The sequence below is a fragment of the Enoplosus armatus genome, chromosome 11 (assembly GCF_043641665.1).
Source record: "Enoplosus armatus isolate fEnoArm2 chromosome 11, fEnoArm2.hap1, whole genome shotgun sequence".
Lineage (NCBI taxonomy): Eukaryota > Metazoa > Chordata > Actinopteri > Centrarchiformes > Enoplosidae > Enoplosus > Enoplosus armatus.
Genome location: NC_092190.1, coordinates 19,751,564 through 19,772,623, shown reverse-complemented (window position 1 = coordinate 19,772,623; position 21,060 = coordinate 19,751,564). Strand labels below are relative to the sequence as shown.

The 21,060-nt window shown below is 39.7% G+C and overlaps 1 protein-coding gene across 1 annotated transcript in view; it reads right to left on the bottom strand.

The window, feature by feature from the left end:
* Positions 1-1,905: 1,905 nt before the first annotated feature.
* ramp1 (receptor activity modifying protein 1) overlaps positions 1,906-21,060 on the bottom strand; it is a 47,183-nt gene continuing 28,028 nt past the window's right edge. Inside the window, exons 2-3 of the mRNA XM_070915268.1 lie at positions 15,612-15,747; positions 1,906-2,161 (exon numbers count right to left, since the gene is read on the bottom strand). Coding sequence (XP_070771369.1) covers positions 1,906-2,161; positions 15,612-15,747 — 392 coding nt within the window. The remainder of the gene's footprint in view (positions 2,162-15,611; positions 15,748-21,060) is intronic.

Below are 21,060 nucleotides of genomic sequence, written 5' to 3'. Positions count from 1 at the left end.
TCTTTCTCTGCCCGTACAACACTGCTATTTGTCAATACATCTCTGTGAATCATAGCTTTGCAAAGCTTTGTGATATATAAACACTTTACTAAATATAGCTATTCTTTCCTTATATTTTTCACACTTCAGCAAATGGCACGGGGGCTTGAACCCAGTGCATTCATTATGACTCAGTGTTGTGCGCTAAGCCATGCATGCATTAATGCAGGATTCATCATTCATATTTAACACATAGTATCCAAAAGCCTTTTTTGTACCATCTTTCATGAGAGACATAGGCGCCAATCCTCAATGTACCAGACACATCAATCATACATTTTATTTAACTTTTCTTCATGATCATAGATTTTAAAATTCAATCATTAGAAGTCACTCCAACAGAGAATTAAACATTCCATAGCAAATATTGCCCTCTGTTTTCCAAGAGCTTTTGGCAGAAAGCACAAAGTAAGATCACGTTGGGGCAGTGTGGGTGTGTTTTAAAGTGTGTTTTGCTGACAGGCAGGTTACAGGTCAATGAATCTATAAAGGAAAGAGAGCATTCAAAAATATCAATGAGGAAACTGTTCACACAGCACACTCTACCACACTGGGAGAAACCTAAGGTCCATGATACACAAACTGTGCTTTAGGCTACGGCAATGTTCAGCAGAGATGTGCGTTGGCTAATCCATTGCTTTATGTTCTCTCTGCAGTTAGACTGAGAATTTTCTACTCTTTGTTCTCTTTTGGACATTGGTAAACGGCATGAATAACAGAGGTGTTTGAGGGAGAAAAGTCAGCGAGAATGTGATCATTTTTGGTTAATTAACCGTCTGCAGTCCCCGGCCTTCTCCCTGTGTATGTTGGTCTTCAAAGTCTTAACTCTCAACCACTTCCACCTGCGAGTCCGCTGGCATTTCTTCATTTTAGTTTCCTTGGTGATGGAGGATGGAAGCAGCAGAACACGACATCATCACAGCCCGTCCAAATTGGGGCCTCGACCCCTGCGTAGCGACCGTCCTCTCTTTGTTGTGCCGTCTCTCACCTGTGCTGCACAACTGCCAATCTTTTTTCCAGCTGGTTAAGTGTGTGTGTGTTACACTATGGAAACATATCTTTGTTTTCCCATTCAGAAGAGAGACTGAGCTGTAGGTATGGCAAGGGACTGAGAACATAATGCCAGGGTGTGTGATAACCAGAGGAAAGGAAATTAAAACTAAAAGACAGACACGTTCATCTCCCACCATAGCTTGACAGTGTTGACATTAGCCATCTGCATGATTACATGAATACATATTTCAAATATAATACACATCTGTTAAAATCAGGTATCTTTGCATCACATGGTAACAAAACGTCCATCTGAGAGAAATTAATTTAGTGTACTATATTGTTGTCTTGATTGTGTGACAAAGACATTCTGAAAATCCACCTGTACATGTGTATTTTTACAGTATATGTATATACAAATCTCCATAGTGTAAAACAGAGCTTTTCCTGGGAAAGCTCAGCACTGCATTTCATTCCTGTGTTTCTGTAGTAGGTAATGATTTATTTTCTCCAAAAATAGTTGTTAAATTCTTGTATGTGTAGTTGCATTATCCCCATATCCAAAATTATTTGAGGCAGATTCTCTCAACAAAGTGATTTTTTTATATTTACATCATCCCTCCAGTAAGTATGCTGGTCCACATCAGATTCAGGTGAGCAGTTCAGCTCCTCTTTGCTCTGTAAACCAAAGAAATTATTTCAATCCATGTTAGACTTTTGGTGTAACAATAGATGGAAGCTGCAAAGGCTTTATGTTGGTGCATTCAAGCATCACTGAAGTAGGATCTGGTCTTAAGTTTATCTTGTTTAGCTCCTCTTCCAGGTCTTGAGTCTCGTGACCCTGGCCCCCTCCTGCACCCCTCCTTCCCATCACTACACAATCCCCTCGCTGCGTTTGCTCCTCCACACCACCAGGGCCGTCATGAGGAGGGTGACCAGGATGGGCACTGCAATGAAGGGACCCAGGATGCGGTTGGGTGGGTCCCTGAGAAGCCGTCCGGACAGTGAGCAGTCGTGGAAGTAGTGCTTGTGGACTCGGATGAAGAACTCATCCACCAGCCTGTTGGGCCAGAAGCACTTCATATTCAGCGCCACCAGGTACGTGCAGTTTGTCAGCTCGCCGTAGAGTCTGTATGTTGGTGACACACAAGAAAAGGATAAACAGTTACACAGTGAAGAAAATAATCAACTGACTGTTTGCTAACTCTCACTCTTCTTGTGTGGCTGCTTAGCTTACATGTTCATTATTTCATTGAGAATAAAGGCTTTTAGGATGAGGACTAACCGATGGGGAGAAAGCCAAAGCTTGACAGTCGCGCTATGCCTAGTTACGGTTGTTCAACCATGATTGGACAATCACTATTCGGGGGAGGGCTTTAGTGCACGGGCAACAACAACACGTACTGTAAAAACGACTCTTGTTGATTTTTATCTGTGGCTGTAGATCTATCTTCCTCTGTTTTGCTTGAGTCTAACCCTACAGTGCAGCACACTGTATTCTTAATTAAAGAAGACCAAATACACTACATTATTTTCTAACAGCAGTTTGATAAAGTAGGGTATTGTATCTTGTATCAGATTGTCCAGGTGGCTCAGATGCAAAACACTTGTCCCTCACCGTGAGAGACCCTCAGGAAAAAAAACAGCAAGAGGGTGGAGTCTTGTACTGATAGGCTATTGTTTAGACCTAGTGTGTGTGTGTGTGTGTGTGTGTGGGTGTTGCTCCTCCACGGTGAGTCGATCATAGGAGACATAATTGAGGTAATGACCCATCCTTATGACTGGGCACACAGAGGACACTGCAGCTGCACTAATTAAGTCCAGATACGTCATGATATAAAGTATATAAGGGTCAGGCGGCTGTTTGTTAGGTGCAAATAGGTTTCCAATTATTTTCATGTGGAAATCCAAAACCACAAAATACAAAGAAGGTGCAGGTGTTATTTCCAAATTTTAAATCTCAATTTAAAGCTGCATTGATGTATTTCCAGCCACTAGGGGCAAGAACATTTCAATATTCATTCTCTAGTTTTTGTCTCCTCTATGTTCACCAACTAGTTGCTGACTGTGATTGCCTGCCAATTAGCGCAGCTCTTAATATCCAAACGTGGTCTCTACTGAAGAACGTCTGCTCTGCTGGTCCTCTCTGATCTCTGATTTATTATGTTTGTTTAATATTCTAACAGCTTTTGATGATGCACCCCAACAGGACGTCTTTCTTTGCGGACGTTTTGAAGCTGTAAACAGCTCGGGGCTGCTTGGCATGGGACCAGCGCTGCAGAGCCACTGTGGTTGCTTCGGGTGGCGAGTTCACTCTGTCTGGGTGTGTACTTCCTTCCTTTGCTTTTTCCTTGAAGTTTTACAAATCAGTCATGGAGGAGGAAAAGAAAAGAAAAAACTCTGTCGGTCTCGGTCCCACTGCTGGTCTAATGAGCACTGAGGTTTCTGTGGATGTTTATGAAAGAAGTCAGGGGCCATGTACACAAAGGGATGCACTTACTAGTTCACCTCATGTAGCCAAAGTTAGCATCAAATGAAACCTGACAGAGTGCAGCTTCTACGAGAGAGTGTATGTGTGTGTGTGCATGTAAAATTCACTGAGCTGCTGAATGTAGTCCACTATGTAATGTCTATTAGTAACTATTTCCTATTAAACCTTATTAAACAGAGTACAGAGTGAATGAGCCATGGCAGACACACCGTACTGGTTAAACTAATGTTACTTTTTGAATAAATGTCATATGTCAAATGTCATATACAGCAGTTTAACTATGACCAAGACATTCAGTAGTGTGCTTATGGCCTTTTAACAATTACCCAACACATGTATTTTTCAGGCAGAAGGAACATGCTTGTATGTATTATGCATGTATTGCCCCATAATTAACAAGAAAGACAGACAGAATTGGCAGGCAGGGGTAAGACAGCAATGAGGCAGTCCGGAGGAGTGTGTAAAATTTAATTTCCATTTGCTAGTCTGCTCATAGTACCAGCCCCTTTGCCTGAACTGTATATTCCAGGTGGGATTTGCCACCTCAGGACGGAGAAGAGGAGGTTTACATAGATGGCTTGTCTTATTTAGACAAAGACGGGACAGCTTCATGCAAGGTTTGCTTTTCTAAACAGTTTCCCCTTTAAAATCACTTCAGATCTCCTGATAATCATATTCTGGTTTTCTACAGTAATCATATATGTCTGCTAATAAAGGTTAAAACATTCTCTAAACTAAAAAATATGGAGGCGGATCAGAAAGGCAAACAGAGAACTCGTGAAGCTCAGAAAAAGGAGAGATTTGGTAATATTTCGCTTTGTTTATTGGATAGAAGGCGTATTTACTCTTCTCCCATGTTTAAACTGACAAAACCAATTAATAACACTGATGCTTTATTAAGTAGACATTCCTGTGCTGCACCAAAGGATGGCCTCAACATGGATGTATTTGGGGTGAGGATGTTAATATAGTGATTACATTTCTGCAAGACACAGTGCCAAACACAGCTCCAAGATCATCCCATTACAGTGAGTCAGTGTTTATCAAAAAGCTACAATTCTTCATGGTCCCTTAAACACATGCTCCCTGCATAGCCTGCCACAAGCCAAATCCTCTAAGTGTGATGCTGCATCCTCTGCCAAATGTTGTGCAACTTTTATTCACCCCTTGGTATAACCCCAACAAGTGTGTAGGAGACCAAGTGGATGCAATACGGTTTGCAAAGAGGAATGCTGAAGAGTTTGAGCTTGTGAAATGATTTCACATCTGTGAGCATATGAAAAATGATTCTTCAGATACGGTTTGCAGGTTGGCATCTTGAAGTGTAAACAAATAAAATAAAAAGTATTTATTTAGAATGTGTGTGAGAAGAAAATCAACAAAATGAAAGATAAAGAGATGCAGACGTGTGTGACAGGCAGCATCATTGACTGTATTTATTTAAAAAAGATATCCCATATGTAAAAGATGAAGGACGGAGGGAGCTGGATGAAGCTGAGGCATGCTGTTTTAGGTAGTTTAATCTGTTGACTGAGGAGCTCAGTGTGAATAAATAAAACCTGGATAATGAATAAATAAAACCAACACAGAGCAAAGCTGCTCCAGCGACTTGAGAAGTGAGTCAGGACTGTTCCTTTACTCCACAGACGGACACCCACAGAGCCAGGTGTATAAGGGACAAAATCTATCATACAATCGGACAAATAATGATTTTATGGAGCATGGCGTTGTTCATTTCACCAAAGGCAGAAAGACAGCAGTGAGGTCTGTGGGTTAGCTAACCTACAGTAACTTGAACAATGAATATCATGATCTCTGCCAAGGAAGTTATGGGGCCGAGGAACAAGACATCAGTTTTTGGTGCAGATCCAGATGCAGTTTAAAACATTTTAGACCTTTTTGTACATTTGCTATTTTCAAAATAACAAAATTCTCATTCACATTCACATTACTGACAAAAGCTGACCTAGAGTGGAGGAGTGATATTTTCTACAGAAAACTTTCACAGAGTTTCATATAATGTTTTTTTTTTTAAATAGACGAATACCATGCTGTCACCTTCTGTCCTCTGCCGGCTTTCAATACATGTTTTTCTGAAAGTCTGAAAGTCATTTGGGAAACCCACTTAAAGTCTAGCATTGATGTTTTGTTTGCGATTGCCCTCCTGACAACCTCTGAGTAATATTATATTTAGGAGAAGTTTATATTTAGCAGTGTTAAACCTCTCTTTGAAATTACCACTGGAGTGGCAAACATCTCTGGGGTCATGCTGTGCTGTTAGGATCAGACCGCCTTCAACCCTGCGGGGGTAAAACGCAGCCCTCTCATTCATTCGAAAGAGGCTAGTCTGATGAAAAAACATCAGAAAAACAGATAAAAGCATAAAAAAAGAAAAGTTGAACAAGGCTCAACTTTTGCTGTAAATACGTGCAAGGACACAGAACAGCGTATTTACAGTTTACCTCTGCCGTTGTGAGAATTCTCCAGAGTTGCAGTGTTTAGGCAGCTGCTGAGCCTTTAAACTGATGGATCCACTACTCAAACTGGACTTCCAGGATCATATTTCATTTTCTCATCAGTACCTGCAACACGCCTCCACCAACTGCATTTTTCAAAACAGGGCCTTTTCTGTCTGAACAGCCACTTAGTCCCTGTAAAAGTAATGTGAAGACCCAAAGACTTTGGCACACATCAATAAATTCAAAGTTTTATGCCAGCAGTCATTTTATACTGGAGGGCAGGCGCACTCAGCCAGCTGATTGTCAGGCCAGTGTTAAAAATACAAGATTAAATGGCAAAGAAAAAAAACCCAATTCTATTCTATTGCACAAACATGAAATATATAGTATTTATTCCTGTAGCTTTAATTATCGGTGACTAACACTTGTTGAAGCAGTTTTTGTGTGTTGTAATAAAACTAAAAGAGAGTTCAAAGTTCCTGGTGTATAGAGTAAATATGAAGAATATTTCAACAACACAGTTACAGTAAACGTCGTCTGTTGTGAATGTGATTCCTGGTATGAATTATTATCCGGCCCTGCTGGTATTGTATATCTAATGTTGAAATTAAGGTGCGTGATAAAGAAGCCGAATGCTAATATCGCTTATTCAGGTTTTAATGAGAACTATTTGTTTCATTACAACTCGGAGTAGTAAACATAACTGTGCTCTTTTCAGGAGCTATATCCAGAAGTCTGTTCAGAATCTACATTCTTTTTTAATCTAGTGATGAAGTAATTAATCTCTTCTCTTTGTTTACCAACTTGTCTAAGGCACAGAAGTTTTAATAGGTGTTTGCATTAAAATGATGAATACTGAGTGCTGTGATGCCGTCCTGAAATAAAATCTACAATATTAAGCCAGAAGTACACAAGAACCAAGAGAACAGTTTGGTCCTTTCAAAGACCTAATGAAACATTGTTTAATCCCTTGTCATGAAGAAACTAACTAGATGTAGGCTTGTGACCAATTCATCGACTCTAAACTATCCAAATATGGTGGACGGTGAGTGTGTCATTATGCTTCTGTAGATTATAACTGAGGAGAACTGAGAAAGAAAGAGATCCCTGTGAGAAAACTGGGTCATGAAGCATCAAAGAATTGCAGCAGAAGCTGAGAACAGGATAAAACCTACAGAGATAAAGCTACTGAAGAAGACTATTGTCATATTACATAAAAATACACATCTATGCTGATGTGGTTCCAGTTCTACTTTTCTTAACATGACCTGGTGTCATTGTTCATCTCCTGGGTCCTGCAATGTTGAACCACATGCGATCACCTTAAGCTGCTATCTCATTTAAGTATTTTTGGCCATCATCCAGAGAAGCCCCCCCTCCCCCATCGCTGGCATTTACTGTTGAGAAAGTTTCTGTCACGACGGCTTGGAGAGATCACCTCCGAGCAGAAAGGGAGAGATTCCTCCCTCTGAAACCGAAGAAATCCAAAAAACACTGCCCAAACTGTCACTACTGAGCACATCAGAGAAAATGTTCATTCTTTCTGCTTTGTTATTCTGCTAACCTCCCGCATGCCTTTTCCTCTGGGGGAGATTGAACAACTGAATTTGTGCACAAATGTGTGTGTGTGTGTGTGTGTGTGTGTGTGTGTGTGTGTGTGTGTGTGTGTGCGCAACTCTTTCTCTTTCCTACATCAGAGCAAAAATGATAAAACATTTTCCAAAGTTTGAAAGATGCTTTTTTTCTTCTGTTTCTGGACCCCAAAATACACACAAACACACAAACACATAGTTTTCTCTCTGATCATATGTTTCTTCTTCTCTCCCTCTCTATCTGTTTCAAATCAGTCAATATCACGATGTGAGTTTGTGAGTTTGACATGCATGTACTTGTGTGTATAGTTGCTGTGTTTTGTATGTGTATTTATGTTTGAGTGCTTTAGTTGTTTGTTTTAGTTTTTTTTAAAAACTGGACCAGGTCTGAATCAAACAACCATGAGAAATGCGTTTAGAAATGTACGAGCGTTTGTAGAAACGCTTTTAACTTCTAACAACGATCGATATGAGCAAAGCCCAGCTGAAGAATCTAGCTAAAATATCTACATCTATCTTGATATGTTAAACAATGATGAAATGTTTTTATAAAATGATTGTTCATTATATTACTCATCATTACATTCTATATAATCTTTACATGTAGTTGTTAGCACAGAAGAAGGCATAAAACATGTTCATGGGAAACTGACAAGGAGAAGCACCATGTTGGAAATAAGTGTTTTCACTTTTCACTTTGAATCAAAAGTCAATCAAATAGTGACATAAGATAAATCAAAAATATACAAAATTTAAACAAACCATGAAGATTTCACCATTGATGGTAAAAAAAACAACACAGACCACATCTCGCTGCATTGTGTTATTATTAATCATTGCTCAAACTTTCTTGCTAAGAGTAGTTTTTTAGTCATATATAGGCCCATATTTAATGCAAGTTTCTATTGCCCAACCATCTGCACTGTTTACGCTTGGGATTCAAAGGCTGAGTCTTTGAAAATCCAGCCGAGTTCAGAATCCTCTGTTAGCGCGTCGCCTCCTATTATCTGCACGATCCTCCCATAAAAGCATATCCAATGAGGAGAGAGGCGCGACCTGCAGACAACTGTGACTCGCAAACTGCGACACTACGGACGAAATTATATACAGATTGTAACATTTATGAAGAATATGTGTCCAGAAGGATTTTGAGCAACTTCAGGTGTCGCCAAAACATTGCATGTGTGAATGTGTTTGCAACAAAAACTACAGCAAGTAAATATTGTTTTGTCAAACTGTCTTTGCTTTGAGTTTAATTCTACCAGAATATATTGTAACAACACATCAAAACATAAAATGAATCATAATTTACCTAAAAACTTGTAGTGGAGAGAGCAATAGAGCTTCCCCTCAGAGCCCTCATATATAGATATCTGTATATTGTATTTGCATCTGTATGTGAGCAAGATGTATCGTTGTGAAAGATGGGGTATCCACACAAAGGCAAAGGGGCGAGAGAGAGAGAGAGAGAGAGAGAGAAAATGGGCAAACTCATCACGAATTCCTTTACTGCTTCAACTGAAACCCAGTGGGACCAATGAGTCGTCAAAGTGAGTGTTTGCAGTATTGATGCAAAGGCTCAGAACAAGGAGATGGCTCAATTAGAGCAGGGAAACACCTCTTGTTTTGTGTTCCTCTATGGGCTGCAGTATATACTCTCAGTACTGAATCAAATTTGAGATGTTCTCAAAGACAGCGCTGTGTGCAAATGCTGTTAGTATACTATTTAGTATAGTAAAAGCTACTAATACAAGACGATTGTAAAGAATTGGGCTTAGAACTGTTTGTACAGCAACAAAGGAAAAGGAGATTATATGTTTGTTCTGCAGAGCAAACTAGAACAAATGCAAAGGTTTCTTCTTTCTAGCAAACCGATGAAGAACTGGAAGTGGAAGGAAACGCATGCCAGCCAGTTTGATAATCTTCAAAAACCAACGACTACTTTCATCAAAAATCCTCTCAATTCCACCCATCATGCTCAAAAAAAGCCAATTCAATAGGCAACATTGTTTTTGTTTCTTTATTTTCATCTGTAAACCATGATTCAGGCCCAAACACATTGTAAAACTAGATTACCAGTTGTTCCTAATCTAGTCTGCCTGAAAAGATGCTTCTGACAAGCTGCTTTCTGTCCATGTCTGCGTTCTGCTATGACATATCAGGCTAACACAAATGAAAAAGCATCCTAACCGAGGCAAATACTCAAATCATTGACCTAATGCTATTAAAAATGCATTGCGTAACATCTGCAGCAGCGCGACAATCCAGGCAATGCTGGAAGTTATCCAGCCATTAGAGCTGTAAAAACATATGGCAATCCATTTCTAATCACAGACTAATCAGCCGTTTAACCACTGAGGTCCACAGAAAGGGAACTTCAATTAGCTTTCCAGACTACTGAACTCACTGGATTGGCACGTAACCCGATGTGAGCTCATTCACAAAAGGGTCTTTAAATTATTACAGACGGCTGACAGGCATGCATGACTGACTGACCAAAATACCCTCCAACAACCACACGGAAAAAATGCTCCTGCAAAACCAAGAAACAGATCTATTTTTAAACTAAGAGCCCGCGGTACGAAAAACAGAGACACGGATCCTGCGGTAATGTCAACCCAGCTGAGAGCAAGATTTTAAAGAATTACTGCTCATGTGAGAAAGTGGTTACCTTATCTGATAAGGTCACCAAAATCCTCATATAGCTCCCTTTCTGAACATTAACACAGTATGTGAAAGGAGCGTAGCACATCACACTGTGTTAATGTTCAGAAAAAGAAAAAAACTGAGACTTTTAAAGAGACTTTAAAGGCATACATCTAGGCTACAGGGATTAATAAGCAGAAGAAAACATATCACTTTTTGGCTAAAACATCTCTTTGGAGAAGCAAACGAAAACTAAAATTAAAGAAAGCTTAAGTTGTTTTTGCAGTGTTCATGAAGTATGCCTAATGCTAGAGGAGTTATGCTAAGCTACTGCCACGCTGACAGTAATGTAATAACGAGCCACGATTAGCCGGCTAACCCAACAGACAGAGCGGATGGATGAGCAGATACAGCCTACAGGGCCTTGTGCTACTGAGGTTGGCAGATGGATTGACTAAAGCAAAGGCAGTTAATGGACTCCATACATATTCATACGCAGCGGATTATCTCAAGTTGTTGATGTAAAAGTTTTGAGAAATAGGAGGAGGGCAGCTAAACTTTTCTTTTTACATCAAATGCATATTAGTGTTGTTGTGGAGCTCCACCATTATATATTTATTTCTCTCATATCTCAAACTGAAAAATCCCCCGTTCATTTAAGGAGTATGGTCATATTCTTAGTTTCAATTTATTCTATTTGCAGACAATTCACCGATTACTGGGATGTTGTTGTAGTTTAACGGGAAATTATGTTTTACAATAGTGGGGACTTTGTAAAACATCTATCTTAATGACAAGTCGACGTATAAGAAAAAAAGACTCATAAAAACCCCTGAGTGTACTGAATTAAGCAGTTATTTTGTTTGTCATAAATTGACTTTGTATTTGTAAAAGGAATAAAGTATTATTTCTTCTTTTAAAAGTGACATAGCAGTTTTGTTTTAAAGCATGACATATTTAAAGCTTAAGGCTAGCATTTATGTGCTAACAAGTGTCTGTTTTGGTTGTTCGGTTGCGACAAAACACAAAAAGAGACACAGACTTTGGACTGCAAACCACATTAGCTTTAAAGTCTCTCATCTATGAGCGTGGACACATGTCTTGTGTTACTCATTGTCTTGCTGAACAAGCTATTAAACAAAGGCTGTCTGTTCTTAGGTTGTAAGCTGCAGTTGTAACAGGAAGGTCCCTTCCTGCTCAGCTGTCAATCAAACACATACACCTGCCCACCCACCCAGAGGCTCAGAGGATAAAGAATGATGTCTAATTTATCTCCAGAGGCCCTTAAACAACACATTCAGTATACTTTGACATGATTTTGGACTGCGCAAAGGAATGACTAATAGTGATTTCAGTTGGATGTTAGCGTTAATTTGACGTTCTGTTAATGTCTTCATGAGGGTAAACAGCTATGATTAAGTTGTATTTTGTAATCGCTCATTGGATCATTGGATTTAGACACAGATTCTTGCCCCAGAAGGCCTTTTCTGTTACGATGGCTGCAGAAAAGATCACTGTAAAGTCTCAGACATGTAATAATTGCAGTTATGCCCATCGGCTTGAAGCAATTATATTGTTACTTTCTTTGTTCAGAGATGCCGTTGGCACTGAGTAATCGGACATGACAGCTGAATACCACATCCTTTATCATTTCCTACTTTTCTCTCCAGCTGTATTATAATTATTCTACCTTATCAGGGGGGGTTTTTTCACCTAAATTTCAGTTTATACCAGTCCATTTTCCACTACATGGTTTCTTTAAGGTGAAATAACTACAACTTGTACACTTTCCTTGGCCACAAAGGAGCCTTTACAAACTTTCAGACTAAATCTCTGCACATCCTCCCAATGTTGGCAGTGACGTAGGTGACATGTGTTTTATTGAGGAGTCTATGGCACCCTGACCTCACATAGGGGCTCCAGGGCACCAAAAGGTATCAGAACTTTTAGAGAGATTTAATGGCTAGATGAGAAAAAAAAAAGCATGATGGAAGTGAAAGATGGAAAGTGAAATTAAGAGAGGGAAATAAAGGTTTATGATTAAGGCTGTGGTAAACTGTTGGCTTGTTAGCACCTGTGTGGTTGGGCACTGTGTGTCAAGTCTGGCTATAAATGAAAAAGTTAAGTTAAATGAGCAGAGCTCAAACCGTGTGATAGCTGCTTCCTCACCACACCTCAGCTTGTTCTGTATAATGGCACTGCTTCTGTTGACTAATCTGATATAAATGGTTTGTGCTGAGGGCGACTGTTCATGCAGCATCAGCAGGGCCATGTCCTGATTAACCACAGAGTAATGCCATTTGGCCTAATTAAGAGGCAGAACTGTGAGAGGTTTGAAAAATAATAGTCAGCAGTGAGAAAAAAAAACAAATAATTAACTATATTAGCACATTTATAATCATTAATTAATTCATTAAGTTAATAATATTTTATGCATCTATTTGTTTATGTGGTCTGGAGACAAGTGTCAGATGAGTGTTTAAAATCCGGCCCCCGAGTGCTTTAATATCTAAAAGCAACATGCTGGAAAATGTTCAAATTGAACCTAGATGGTGACGTGTTATCATTCCTCTCTCCAGCTGGACGTCAATGTTTTTCCTTCTGCCTTCCATCTGCATTAGCAGACTTGTCTTATTTTCCATCTGCTAAGTGTCTTGTATATATCTGGGCGCTACCAGACCAAAATGATTAATTGCAACAAGATTCGTCTCTGAATTATCACACAACTACACTCACCATCAAACGCGTGCACCCGTAAGTTTATTAGCAAACCCCACATGTTTTTCTTCACAGCAGAGCCAGTATCAGAATAATTGGATTAGTCTCAATTAAAGATCACAGTGTCAACAGGTTGACTGTGCCCCAGCCACTTCCTGTGCCCAGAGACAGTTCCCTTTTCCTGATACCATCCTGTGTGGACAAACACATGTCACTGTCTTTTACGCTGTCTGTAAGGTTGTCTGTTTTACTTTTTTTCCCAAGGATTGCTAAGAGGGTCTTTCTACCCTCTGTCAGGGTAAAATGACTACACAGGCTTTTTAAAAGCTTTTCAGAAGTGGTTAAGGTGACTGCCATTTGTGTTGCAGTGTCGCCTACTTGGGTGGAGTTGCTGGAAGTAATTTGACAAGCCTGAAAGTACATGTTATATTGATTCATTGAGCTGCACATCCAGCAGTAAACAGTTGAACATCAATTAGTATGCATTAGGTGTGCACTGATATTGGAGCTTATGATTTTGAGTCACGCATATTGCATGTAAACAATTGCCTGTTATGGTAAGCAGCACAGTTGGAGTGAAATGATGAAACGCATTGACACTTATCTGCAGCTGAAAAGACCATACCGGTGATTTTGCACATTTTAGCTTTTTGCGTTTCACTGCATTGATTTCCATACTTAAAATGTGAAGATCTCGTGAAGCTTGCTTGAGTAATACTCCAGGCCAGATTTTTAAAATAAATCTGCACCCAAACTGCATTAATATACAACATTATCGACGAAAATTAATGCGGACTTGATGTTAGGAGTAACTGTAATAGAGTACACAACTCAAGCAAGTTTCAGGAGTCTCCTAATGGATCATACTGTTTGGAAATGAATGGAAAACAAGGGCTACCTGGAAGGAAGAAAAACATACATGAAATAGTCTGAAACAGCTGACATTCACTCAAAGATTGTCAGCTATATCTTTGCATTGGTATCTGTGAGACAGCTGTATACTGTATATTATATCAACATCAGAAGTAAAGTGGGATGAGATAAAGCAAATGAAAACCTTTCTAATATGGTGCAGGAGGCTCATGGTGGCCCCCCTTTTCAGCGAAGAAGATGCAGAACAAGGGCAGTCATGCAAAGTCACTTTCTGTGTGAAGGCTTGTAAAGCATAATGGAAGGAGGTATACTGTAGTAGAGGACACACACACAGACACGTACACAGACACCAAATGTCATTTGAACTGAATTAGAAATCCCCAGTGGCATCTTGGCCAGGATGCAGCTTTTCCTCGAAGGGGGAGCAACTGTCCTGATACTTGACCTTTTCTACTCAGCTGAACCATTTTTGACATTTCAATCTTTCCTTCACTTCCTTTCTTTTTTTCTTTTCCTGCTTTTTTCAGTTTTCTGTGAGGAGGTTTGAGACAAAAAATAGTACTCTGTAGATAACAATACTGTAGACCAAACTCTGTGCTGGCCTACAAAATTAAAGCAACTTCTTCCACAACTCAGACCGCAATATCTTTTGAACAGGATTTATTGTTAGGCACCATGAGAAAACTTTAATCTCAAGCAATAAGAGGAGAGGCTTTAAACCAGTTTAGCTACTAGCTGTTGTACTTTCAATCTGCAAACCCAGGCCAGGTAGACACAAACACTGCAAAATACAGTAGATACAGAATATAATGTGCAGTGAATTCCATATATATCCATATATTCCAAACTTACACTCATCTCTACACAAGATGATTTTATCCACTTAAGAGAAATAATAGACTATTTATATTTAGATTACTTAGTGCAAAGTACTGGCTGACTTACTATTTAAGAAACACTTCTGCTTCAGACAAATGAAGCTTGCAGCTTGGTTTTTCCAAACTTACTCTGACATAGTTGGCCCGAAAGCTGTATAAAAAGAGCAACAGCTCGTACTTCTCATGAGAACAGAGACAATGCTGCTCATGAGATGAGAACAACCCAGTCAAAGGTCAGACCTAATGGAAACTTGCTTAATTGGGTTTCCCTTCTCAGGTTGGTGATAGTGGGGGAGTTGTGAGTTTTCGGTGGTCCCTCAAGGAGGGAGGTAGTACAATATTATACCCAGATAATTCAGGACAGGGGTTTTGTTGTTTGAATAAAAAAACAGGTTGATGCACAATTTTAAATTGACAGTCAAGTGGGGGGTGGTATTTACGCATTTATTTAATTGTGCTAAATGATGCCAATAACTGGCACTCAAATCATACGAGCAATTGTGAAAACCTGTGGCGCCAGACATCTTTAAAGGGAGTGCAAAGATAATATTTGTACACGCACAAAAGATCTCTGTTGCCAAAGGCGAGAGCTTTTGTTCTCTACACTAACTGTCTCTGGATGTTCCTCTCATCCCCCCTCCATTCTCTCCACTCACTCTCTTTCTCTGTTGTCTCATTTTTGTGCCGTGTGGAGATAATTGTGCCATGGGCAGTTAGGGAACACGTTACAATCGCATTTCAGGGGTTTAATGTTCTTATTGCATTAAAAGGAACAAAGAGGATAAAATATGAAGCTCATTATGTGTTGTTTGTATTTGTGCTAATGTAAATCTGTTTGCATTTGTGCTTGGATGTGTTTCTCTCTCTCTTTGTGTGTGTGTGTGTGTGTGTGTGTGTGTGTGTGTGTGTTTATCCTACTCACTCGACTGTGTCCTCCCAGCTACACCAGTGTCTCTGGTCCAGCTCTTGCATGTCCAGTCTGAATTTGGCCAGGCAGAACTCCTCAATGGCGAATTCATAGTGGGGTTCACACCCCAGTGCTGACACACACTGAGACACTGCAGGATGAAAGGGGGGGGGGGGGGGGTGTGGATGAGTGGCCAGAAAGAGAGAAAAAGGCAGAAAACTCAGCTAATAAAAGTTTTTCTGATCATTTCAAAAAGTGTAAACCGGTGGGATGTGAGTAACTACCTACACAAATGTTTAGTTCCATTGTCATTTTATGTAAGTGTGTGTGTGTGTGTGTGTGTGTGTGTGTGTGTAGTAGACAGTCAATGACCTGGCCTGGTTAAAGGCTATGAATGGTGAAAGCACGGAAAAGCACTTAGGATTGAAAGCAGCTATGACCTTAAATGTTGTCTCTGCAATCTAAGATGTTTCTCCATCTGTGGGACATGACACTGAAACACCATCTGCTATCACTGCGTTAGATATATCATTGCCTTACAAGACCCCCAAAACAGCACACACACACACACACACACAAACACAAACACACGGTAGGGACGACTAACTGAACTGGAACGTTTACAGTGAATTCAATGAGCAGAAGAGTCCGTTAGACATTATTAACTCTGGGACTGAGTGTGCTGGTAGAGAGACAAGGTCGAAAGGTCTGAATGCAGCTGGGAAAGGGTAAGATAAAACGAGACTTCACGGAGGTAAAACCTCAGTGATAAACTGATTGCATTTTCAATGGTTATTGCAGACAATCCACCATGAATGTGATATCAGATAATGCCTTATGATCCACTTGAAGGAAGAGTTTGACATTTTGCTTTCTGGCTGAGAGTTAGATAAGAAGATCGACCACTTTCGTGTATTAGAGCAATATATGAAGTTTGAACCTGAAGCCGATTAGCTTAGCTTAGCATAAAGACTCAGGGAGGGGGAAACACTCTCACAGCTTGGCCCCATCCAAAGTTTAAAAAAAACACCAGCAGTGACAGAGAGAGCTAGTTAGCTTTTTCCCACCTGTTTCCAGATTTCATGCTAAGCTAAGATGTATGTATAGATAGGAGTAGTATCGATCTTCTCTTCATCTAACTCTCAGCAAGAAAGCAAACAAGCATGTTTTTCAAAATGTCAAACTGTTCTTTTAAGATATTTCAGTCAGCAGCTTGGGTTTTAAAATCACAGCCAATTGCCAAGTTAGGAAATCTTGTGTTTTTTAATGTAAATGCATATTCAAAGTGAATTTGCATTTAGCTCTAAAATTGACGGATTAAATCTTCTTTTGCTGTGTATGTTATTTTTTTATTTCATTTTATTTCTTTGCGTCATCACAAAAATCCTGTACATCTCAGCTTGTCATGAGGTAGCACATACAACCAGACTACTAGTGTGAGTTTTGACTCGAACGTAACCTGAAGTTGTATGAGAGAAAGGAGGGAAACTGAGTTCTGAGATCAGTCTGAGCCCCAGAAGCTTACATATCAATCACCAAACCTTGCCTCATAATAATTAGATAATCAAGTTTATTAGAGAGGCTCACTTCCTTAAAATACTAATTACATAATTTGAATAATAATAAAATCATCCCTGAACCTCCTCTCTTGTTTGGGCAGCAACAAAGGCATTTATTATTGCACATGCTTTCATAGGAGTAACTAACTTCATAATACAACACACTCCCTCTTCATCCTTCTTTTATGACTTCTTCCTAATTCTCCTCTTCCTGTTTCCCTGCAGCCTCCACTTATTTTGAATGCCTCTCTTCAACTTTATTCTTGTGTTTCTCCCTTATTCTCACAACACTCATCTCTCTCCCTCTCTCCCTTGTTTTCTTTATAACCTGCTGTTTCTCATGTGTCTTGTCTGTATACAGCCATATACATATACCTCTCTATTCATACCCTCCTTTGGCAGCTTCCTTCTTGATCTCTTACAACTCGGATGGATCAGTTTGGTATTTCCCGCTCATTCGGAATCATTAATGTCATCATGTTTATGCATGTATGTTCTGGTGCAGAGCGGAGAGGGGGAGGTAGAAACAGAGATATAAAGGCGGTGACATTTTGAAGATGGGGAAAAAAACTGTATAAAATGGAAGTTTGTAAAAACATAAACAAATAACTTGTTTACTTTCGTACAAAGGATCTAACCCATGCTGTGAGGACAGCAGATGAAAAGGTTTATCTTCGCGTCGACACAACTCCGATCAAACACGGCGATTAAAGATCAACATCAAGTGGTTATGTTTGTGAAATTCACGGACATAAAGCAAGCACAGAGGGAGCTGCATTTTTTGCAGATCAGATTTCTGTGAGGGTATAAACTCTGCACCAAAACAAAATAATAGAGGAAGATAGTGTTCAGTGACATTGCAAGATTTAAACACATTTGGCTGGATGGGAAATTGACCATGAACAATGCTGACCACAACAACAACTCAAAACGATTTAGAGTTTCCAATGAAATCAGAAAATACTGTGAAATGAATGTCACATATTACGGAGAAGTTATGTTCCTATCCATTTACTTTTTCATTCAAATGCACACAGTTGACATATTGGAAATATTACATGAAGAAAGCACCGCCTTTTTAACTGAACATGTTCCTACTAAATATGGTCACTACAATAAGTGTTGCCACATCCTAACCAGTTTGATTTTATGTTTTTTTTTCCTTTTTTGAATAAAGGCATTGCTGCCAGTACAAGACATGGGAAGGCAGCTGCAACAGAAGATATCTGTGGCTCCTGGTGGTGTGGAAACTGCACACTTATCTGTCAGCAGTCAAATGGAAAAACACATTTGTGTTACAAAGAGAAAACACGTCTGCCTAATCTTCCCTCCTGTGACTTTGCAAAAGGATTAGAATGAAATATCGTTATATGTCCTCAACACGAGTAGCCGTTTCCCACCGCTTAAACATGTGTCTCTCCTTGTTTAGTCAATGTAATAGACCAGAGTCTTTTCACACTCACAGCGAGGCAGTACATGATTAATCTGGAGGAAAGGTCATGATTGACTGAACATTTTCCCATTTCCACCTGCGACCATATATCGATTTGGAGCTGAAACTAAAAATAATGCAGTGAGGCTTTCAACCTGACATTATCTCAGTGTCCATGTGGGACGTGTCCCACTACCACCTCCTCCTTCAACCTTGTCCCTAATACTAATTGGCTTTTGTTGCTGTCTTGATTGTGTACACGAACAACATTTTTTCGAGTGAAGGAAGTGCTGCATTTTGGACTTTGACACCAGAGACACTAATTTTGTGTCTTGTAAGATTTGGGATGGGCTCTCATAGCTGGTTCCATTTTGGATCTGGTTTCTGGTCAGCAAAATACCCGCATTAGTTAAGCTCTGACGCTAACAAATCTCTCATCAAACCTTTTATTCCCCCATGTTATTTTTTTATTAAAGACCAGTGTAGAAAACATTCAGGTAACGTTAGCAGGCTTCTCATTAATAGCTGGCACGAACCGTCGCTTTCATTTTCAGGTTGTATTTAATTAAATAATGTTAATTACTAAAAACTGGAGTGTCTCTGGCCAACAACAGGTGATTATAGATCTCAGCGGGATGATTTAGTTTCAGTTATTTATAACTTATTACAAATTATGAAAGTGATGAGTGGATTTGCTACCACATTCGAATTTCATCAAACGCTATCGAACCTCACCCCTATGTAAGATACTGTATATTAATTAACAAAATGTCCTCATTATGTTGATAAAAAAATATTCTGCAGGCATTGCTGTAAATTGCCTCACTCAGACTACATCCCCACACTATACACCTCGCAGGCTGGAGGATGAAGAGCTTGGAGGTAGGCACCGTCTGCCACCGGGGATTTGGAGAAGAACTGATATTGGACTCAGTCCTGGATCGACTTTATTGGACCTATCATAACACTCATCGTTGTATTCTGTGTGTTTTACCTGCTGACTGTCAAAACCGCCAGTTCGATGGGGGAATCTCTTGCTCTGAACTGCCTCTCACAAGGCCTGTCTTTTTTCTGGAGGAGTTTTGGAGTAACGCCCTCTGAGACGCTGTACAGTATGTGTTACAGGGATAAATGAACTTTACTTGACTTCACTTGACCGCATTAAGGCTGCTTCTGTAGATATAAACACGCTCTTTGTCAACTTGTCTGGTTAAATAATATACTAGACTAAGATAATACACTTGAGGTTGATCTTCATGTCAAGTAGACAGTGGGTGACCTTTGACCTGACACATGCTGCCATCTCTCTGTGGGGCGTCTCCCAGAATGCACTCCTCTCTGTGTGCAAGCCCATCCAGCAGCTCGCTTCAGGGGGGTCCGTGCACTTTGTGTGTTGTGCACATGTGTGTGATTCTGTGTGTGTGAGAGAGGTGGAATTAGACTATCTATCTATTTATAGTATGTTTAACTCTCTCATCATCATCATCATCATCAGCCAAGATGCATAAGAAACTAAACTCAAAAAGACTAAGAGCCCTACAGCGAGACAAAGGGAGCTGCTGATCTCATTACTGCGAGAATTTCTCTGTTTGGATTCTTTTCGTTTGTTTATGCTGACAGAAAAAAACAACACGTCAGAACAAAGATAGTTAACTCCTTTTACCACATCGCCATCTTGAATGCCTCAAAGCCCATACTTGCATATTTAGGCCCATGTATGCCCATACACACACATTTCTATCCTAAAGTCCAGTTTGACAGCTGTTGATCTGCTGCTGTTCCATCACACCGACTGAGCTACCACTCGTGATCATATCCGGAGCTTTTCCAAGCAACAGCATCTGAGGTTATGCATGACTTAAAACATATTGAGATGGCCTGAAATAAACAGAAACAAGCACAAGATGAAAAGCCTGGGTAGTTACACAGGGAATTAGGATGAAATGAAAGCAAATCGGCTGAGATGGAACACAGATGAAAGATTCAGGTACTAAATGCATATTAAAAGTGACTACAGAGAGAGGGATGCAGCAGGTGTGCAAGATGACGGGATTCAAGTCAGATGAAATGAAGGTCTAAATATAGATGAGGCAGGGGAAACGGATAACACTTCACAGAGCGTTTCCACTCTCTGGAATTCAACTTTTTTTTGTGACTCTCAATCACTAAATGCAAATGGTGTCGTGTGAAAGTTATTTTTCCATTGAAGTCGTTCTCATGACAGCTGATAAATGTTTGAATGGGATAGAGTAACTTTCTCTGCAGCTCAATCTTTTTCAGGAACTTGAATGTTTTTTTTAACTAAGGTTCTGTCATTTTTTTTTCAGCAGTTCTGGGAAAACAATATGTAATATAATACAGACACAACTCAGAATACATACAAATTGATTTCATTCCAATCTCCACACAAATCACAAATGAGTGATTAAATTGATTGATTAAATTGATTTTAGTTGCTGCATGTATTTGCAAT